The sequence below is a fragment of the Ceratina calcarata genome, unplaced genomic scaffold (genome assembly GCF_001652005.2).
Source record: "Ceratina calcarata isolate Rehan_Ccalc_2016 unplaced genomic scaffold, ASM165200v1 scaffold25, whole genome shotgun sequence".
Lineage (NCBI taxonomy): Eukaryota > Metazoa > Arthropoda > Insecta > Hymenoptera > Apidae > Ceratina > Ceratina calcarata.
The window spans coordinates 762,274-769,110 of NW_017147017.1; the positions used below are offsets into that span (position 1 = coordinate 762,274).

At 43.9% G+C, this 6,837-nt stretch overlaps 1 protein-coding gene across 3 annotated transcripts; it reads right to left on the reverse strand.

The window, feature by feature from the left end:
• Positions 1-2,764: 2,764 nt before the first annotated feature.
• On the reverse strand, positions 2,765-6,585 carry Rsph3 (Radial spoke head protein 3). Of its 3 annotated transcripts, XM_018021001.2 has the most exons (9): positions 5,680-6,585; positions 5,202-5,283; positions 4,964-5,137; positions 4,773-4,901; positions 4,508-4,711; positions 4,104-4,266; positions 3,834-3,920; positions 3,264-3,454; positions 2,765-2,880 (listed from the first exon to the last, which is right to left on the reverse strand). In XM_018021001.2, exons 1-8 carry the CDS (start codon positions 6,444-6,446, stop codon positions 3,285-3,287), a joined length of 1,776 nt encoding a protein of 591 aa, XP_017876490.1. In that variant the 5' UTR covers positions 6,447-6,585; the 3' UTR covers positions 2,765-2,880; positions 3,264-3,284. The 3 variants fall into 3 exon arrangements, with proteins under 3 accessions (XP_017876490.1, XP_017876491.1, XP_017876493.1); XM_018021002.2 differs by lacking the exons at positions 2,765-2,880; positions 3,264-3,454 and having other exon boundaries at positions 4,063-4,266; XM_018021004.2 differs by lacking the exons at positions 2,765-2,880; positions 3,264-3,454 and having other exon boundaries at positions 4,050-4,266.
• Positions 6,586-6,837: the final 252 nt, after the last annotated feature.

Genomic DNA, 6,837 nt, shown 5'->3' on the forward strand with positions numbered 1-6,837 from the left:
AGATCGAACTGGCGATAAATCTGTTGTATTAGTTTTCGACTCCGTCGAATGTATAACCGAGAAGACTGATGATCAATAATTTAATTGTTTCAGCCAGTTCGATGAATCTGGTAAGAAGGAGCGGTGGTCGATGTAATTGAAAAAGGAAAACCAGGAGATGGGGATGGTTCCTTCTTGGTAGATCTTCTCTATGGGTGAAGTGATTCATACATGGTGAATGGTACCGGACCAGGGAATGACACGAGTGTTCACAAGCTGCACCATCCCTTGCACCAACCCCTCTCCTGGTCGAAACTCGAGCGCGGGGTGTCCCACCACGTGTACCAAACTAAGCTGCGGCAAGTGTTCCACCCCTTGCATGTTAAATAAATACTGTCGATATAAGACAATTTTCTGAATCACAATAAACACAATTTGTTAAATAAATAGTTTCATTTATTATAAATGATAAAAATTTAATTATCATTTCAAGATTTTCTATGATAATTTTTTTGGACATACATTAAGCTTGAATCGAATGTGAAATAAAAAAATGCAGACATCGATAATTTTCCCTTATCTTACTTATTGTTAGTTCGGATAAAATTTCGCATCCCGCATCTCGGGAAAGTTTAGGGTTCCACCCTCTGTCTCTCTCTAAAATCAGGGTGCATTGAAAGAACCGCGAGCCAGCCATCGAGCAAGTGTTCCTCCGTGACCAATGGGCCCCTGCACGCATGTGCGCGCTTCCCAATGCGATATTAATATCGCGATTATCATCTACGTATTATCGTCCATCCCTCCTGCGATGTTCAAAATAAGCCGCAACAAAACATCAAGAATAATATTTTTACTCGCAAACGAATGGAATTATTCGTTTGCAAAGTGAACCACTATTTTACTTTAATATTTCGAAATTAATCGCATCTCTTTCGCATTGACAAATGAATTGATGGACGGAATGTTTCGAACCACTATTATTATTTGAAATTTTCCTTGACGTAATGCTCGAGCATTCAACTAGATTTTAATGCTTGATACGAGAGATGAGCTTCCGGCTGTGGACTCGGGCGAACATCGAAAACGCGTACGTGAAACCCCTCGATACGCAGAGATGTAACAAATCTCATTGTTCAACGCCCTTTTACGAGATTCTATACAACGTAACCGCGCGAGTTATGATTGGCTTTGCGGGGAGGTGACCATAAAGGTGATTCGTCTCGGTTCTGCAAGTGTCAAAAGTGTATCCCTAATAGCCCTCCCAACGAGATCCAGCCTTATGTATTATGCATTAATATTCACCGAGAATCATCGCAGATACCGCTCGATTATTATTAGTAACCGATTACGGCGACTCATTCTTTTACAATTAATTTTTAATCACTGTCTCGTAATTAATAAAGTAAAATTTCGATGTGCAGAAAGTAAGAAAAATCCAGTTACTAAGTTCGCATGTGCAAAGGCATGTAGCGATGCGTTGCGGTGAAAATTTTGTAGCTTCGGACACGTGCCGTCGACATATTGCTCGTGTCTCTCGATCCCGAGCACCCTGTAACGCGACACGTGCCAGCCCCGAGGTGCACCCCATGCTCGGGTTCCTGTTTAACCATTAGCGATTGTTTACTTGATTTTAAGAGTCAATTCATTTGAGCTACCGTCAAACAAACACATGAAATTCGTGCACGATAAGACAGATTCATTCACTACTTCATTTAGGAGAATATTTTTAAATTAATTATGGATCGTGGAAAGAGAGATGATTTCGTATTGAATCTATCTTGTGAGGATGTTAGAAAAAATTGCATAGAAGTGCAGGTGACACGGGTCACATGAAGTAACCCCCAGCGATGAGGCCCACCACCCCTCGAATCTCCCTAAAACACGATTCACTTGGCACACAAGTTTTGCGCATATAATGCGCGGTATCGAGACGAGAGACCAAACCCCGACCCGTTTAATTTAATCCAATACAATATGGCCCCCCTCACCTTGTCTGTTCTGCAAGGGGTGCACGGCTCGAGAGGGTGGGTGGCTTTTTAAAACTGTGCCGATCTCAATTCACCGTGAAACCTCATCCTATTATAATGAACCTAATCCTGATTGGGCTGGACAGGTTTTTTACTATCGCGGTGTACCAAACGAGTCTTATGTAATTTCAAGAGACGAGCAGAGATAATATATTTTTCTATTTTCACTTTTTTTTTTTCATCATATATGTACGAAACCGAGTAACGAAACGAAAGAGTCAGCCCTGTGTAACTGTATATTTTTATTGTTGTAATATTTACTTGAGAAGGGATTCAAACTCTGTAGTTTACTATTGTTGTGCTCGTGATTATTCTTGTGCAGCAGCTCGTGACGGGTTATAGGGTAATAAATACCCTTGACTCCTCCGAAACACAGGTATGCACGGATTTAACGTTTAATAGCTTGGAAGTTTTAGCTGCGAGGTAGGGGTACTGAAAGCGTCAGGTCATAAATGGTTTGCCGTACTGTTTGCCGAGCCTCTCTATCTTCACTAATTACTTTTGAAGCACTTGAACCTGGATGGTTATGGATACTCTTTCTAATCGTTCGGGAAAGGAATAGATCTGTGAATACGAGTTACAGATTTAACCTTGTACTCTAAAATAACAGACGGGACGGTTTTAGATCTGAATGATTGTCTCCTCAGCTGCGTTCTCGCGTGAACAAAATAAAGTAAGATCGCCGTAAATATAACAATCAGGATAATAAAAGGGAGAGAATGGAAGTAAATTGAAACATTCAGTTTATTTTCGTTTACTTCTCAAGTATCTTTCGTGAAGACTATTATTGCGAATCTTTCACGAATATTAAAAAATTCTGAATTTCGACCTCCTCCACTTGATCGGTCGTTCGTGTCAGCCCTCGACTCGGAATCTGCAAAGAATGATTAAAAACGAAATTACTGTTTCGCATCCGAGAAAGTTGAACGTGCGCGCTGGAGGAATCGATAATTAATTTCGGATGGGAGTCGGTTGTTTGCCGTGGGGATCGACGGCGGTGACCTGTCACAGGGCGCAACCGGAGGAGATGGATTTGTTTCGCAGCTGTGTACACTGCTTAATGTAGAAACCACTGGGATACGGGGTAGGTTGCCGTGCTGGTGAAGGTGTCCCTAAATCCGAAAGCTAACTATGATATGCTCGTTTCTCCGCTCGGCAGAGATCAACGAGCGTTAAAGTCTCGGTAAACGAAACGAGAAAAATTGTTCGATGATAGTTTCGTTAAATCTGTTTGCGCGAGATCGTTTTAACTCGTACCTCGCTAGTCTGGTCGATCCGCTAAACTGGGTCCGCGTTCTCGACAACAGGTGGTTCGTAATTCACGAAATTCGGGTCGATGCCACCGTCCTCAACGTGATCCATCGATTTCCTTCTCCTAGACGCATCGTATTCCTCGCCGAGTCGCTTGTACGTCTCCGCGCGATTCTCCAGGATTTCCCTGATGATTTCTGAAAATAATAAAAATGCCACAGATATTGGAAATGTTGTCTTTGAAATAGAATAATTGAGGTCGAACCATTGCGGCATTTTGGCACTATGCCACAGTCAGAATTTTACCTGAACCTTACGGTAGTCCCGTTCGATTCAGGTGGTTTAAGGCATACCTCTTAAAAACTTTTTTCTTATCTTATACTAGCTGTACGCTTGGAATGCTGTCGTCAATGAGTACGGTACGACGACGTTTTTTATGATGTTATAGATCCCTTGTAAATAACGAACTCGGACTAGAGTGCTACGTGATGCAATCCGTACACTAATATTACGTTCTAACAATGAATTTTGCATCGGTGATTTTTCAAAAATGAACTTAAAATAAATAACATTTACCCATGAGTAATTCTCTGCTTTCGATCATGTTTCCCATCTCCCTTTTAACTTCCTTCATCAGCCAAGGCATGAAACCTTCTTCGACATCTGCGAGAATAAATATAGACGCTTCTTAACGAGCTACAATAGTGAGAACGCGTGGAAAAATAAATTAGAATAAGAGGAAGGGTATTCGCTTCGTAATTAAAGGGTATAAATAAAGAAAAATTAATAAACCTTTCTGACTAACTAATTCACAAAAAGTAGCAGTGTTCTTGCGTGTTCACGAACCGGCCTTGATCTCGTCCAACAGGAAACCGGACAATTTCAATCCTTCCAGAACCGCTGGAAGAAGTTCAGCTATGTATCCGGTCAAAAGCGTAGCCGCCGCTACTCGTTCTTCCGTCTCTCTCTGAGCTCTCGTCGCCTCCTCGTGTTGTTTCAATCGTTGATCCTGTTCCACATTATTTCAAATTTATACCATAATTCTATTACGATAGACTGCGAATTTTTTATGTGTAAAATCATTCGTTCACGCCATCAGTTCGTTGAACGTGATTTTTCTCATCGCGTGACGATTGCAACATGCGGTCGGCGGATTTTCGATTATATTTTCTGAATATTCAACATTTCTATAAATGCATTAAATCCGCGGTAATAGTGATCAATATCCTGAACTCTGATTAAACGCTGACCTTCTCTTCTCTTATTCTCCTCTCTTGCTCTTCTAACCGTCTTTCCTCGGCTTTCTCCGCGGCGCGCAGCTCCAAGAACTTCCTCTGCTGTTCCTTCAAAGCAGCGATCTCTTCTTCTTCGAGAACCTCTATCAATCCTTGTTCTATCGTCTTTCCAACCAGAACTTCGAGTATCGGTTGCACTTCGTAGTCGAAATCGAACAACTAGAGGCATAAATTGACATTTTAAACCGAATGCCAAGGAAATTGTATGTCTTGCACTTACGTCACCGGGTTCGATTTGCGTGCAGCGATCCTCGCCAACTTTTTCCGGGCAAGCGGCCGGCGTTGGTGGCCTGTCCAAGAAGTAGTCAGTCTGCGTCGCCACTTCCACCTCATCCGGTTTCTCAAACAACTATCAAACATAATTAATATGTTAGAGCAGTGTTTGAAATAAGAGCTCGATGAAAATGTCACCTCTTCAAGGTAGACTTCCGTTTGCACTGGCTCGTGTTTGCGGCCGGGAACAGGCGGCGGGGAACCAACTCTGGCGACCAGAGCTTTCGTAGCTTGCGCCTGTGCTCGTTTCCTCGCTAAATTCCTTCTCCTTGCTTCCGCCTGCCTCGCAGCTATCGATTGTTCCCCATCGATCTGCAACGAATGAGCAATCACTTTTCCACGATCGATTGAACAGTCTGTGCTATTTGTTACTTACAAGAATTGGCGGTGTGGCGTACGTGCTTCCACGAACGACGCGTCGGTCATACATAAGATTCCCAAAAGGAACCGCATGATCGCTGTAACAATTATTGGAAACGTACTTATAAACTTTTTGCGAATGCATAAAATCCAATCTACTCGTAATTATCCACTTCGCGATTGATTGAAAAACTTCTATTTTATTAATTGTACATTTTTTTTTATTAAGACCGAAGATTTCGGGCAGGCGATCAATCAGTTTCGCCTTTTAAACGTATCTCCGTGTCGTTACGTGAACGGTGTTCTTTAAACCGTACACGCACGTACGCATAATACTACGAGCGGCGATGCTAGTACACGCGATGACCATTAGTAAACCCTTTCGTGCACGCAGTCGAATGATTTACGACGTTTCAACTCCTACCTAACACGATACTCTAAAATAATCCTTTATAGATATTCGTCATAGGATTCCCCGAAGTCTGAGGACTTACACCGAGTCATTTCTCTTGGCGATGTTGGCTTTATCGTCCAAGGTCGAGGCAGCCATGGCCGTCGCGTTCATCATTCCGAGGGTGAAGTCAACGGTGGCCTTGAGGGCTGCCGTGCACCGAGAACTGTGGCTGTTGTGACGTACTTCCGGTTTCTTGGCGAGCGCCGCGACCGATTTGAACTTCGAACGCAAAGGACAAACGTCGGGCTCGTCGTTCTCGTTGGCGTTCGCGATCCCAAGAAGCGCGGCCACTTCCGGCGGCGGCATTAAGAATTCACCGCTCTTCACGGTCGTAATAAACGGCTTCTTACGACACGTTTGATTTCTCTTCGCGCTCCTACGCTCTTCCCTGTCCTTCTCTTCGTCCTGCAGCTTCTTTAGCTTCGCGTTTAGAACCTCGTTGAAGTCCTCCGTGGACAAGGTCATGCTCGGCTTGATCGCTGGCACCCTGTCCACGGATTTCAAGCTATCTTGGCTTCTGCTCCTAGCATCTCTCTTCAACGGGTTCACCTGATTCGATTGCAAATTCGCTTGGACCAGGTGATCGTTCGATCTGCTCAGCCGTTTACGACTCAGCAAGTCGTTCTTCGCGTTTTCGAAATTAGTCATTTCTTCCGGTTCCTCGTTGTTACCGTTCACGTGAAGAAGCGGAAGATTAGTATTCAGTCCATCCTTCTGCAGGATCGTGAAAGCCGTCGGAGCCTTTCGATCGAGAGCGAAAAGATCTCCGTTGGCCGTCGGTGCCAACGCGGAAATTCCCGTCGGCATCTCTGCTATTCGCCGATCTCCGTTACGAAATTCTCATTTTGGCACGACGGCAGACGTTCGTTAATGCTTCTACATTTGATTTGTAAATCGGAGCGTTGTAAAGCAGCTTGCACGATGGTCGCGGTATTACTAAGCGTGCTCGCGAGTTCATAGACTGGACAATGTCCTTAGAATCGACCGACATACGCCGCCGCACGAACGTACGTATATTTTTACCCGACGTCCACTCAATAACGTTGACCATCGCGAACTTTGCGCATGCCTAAGTTATACCAAAGGGGCTTGAAATCGCGTGGTAACTATGACCACCTAAGTACGTCCACCGGTGTTAGCTGACCAGAACTCATGCCCTCAACCTCGGCCTCTCCGTGAACTTCCTCAAGGTGAACCG

What these genes read in the sequence shown, in the direction of transcription:
- Rsph3 (XM_018021001.2), bottom strand. Translation starts at nt 6,446, where the DNA reads ATGCCGACGGGAATTTCCGCGTTGGCACCGACGGCCAACGGAGATCTT. An exon ending in GCCAAGAGAAATGACTCGGT is followed by an intron (nt 5,284 to 5,679) that starts GTAAGTCCTCAG and finishes TAATTGTTACAG; the next exon opens with CGATCATGCGGTTCCTTTTG. An exon ending in GTTGGACGAGATCAAGGCCG is followed by an intron (nt 3,921 to 4,103) that starts GTTCGTGAACAC and finishes TTATTCTCGCAG; the next exon opens with ATGTCGAAGAAGGTTTCATG.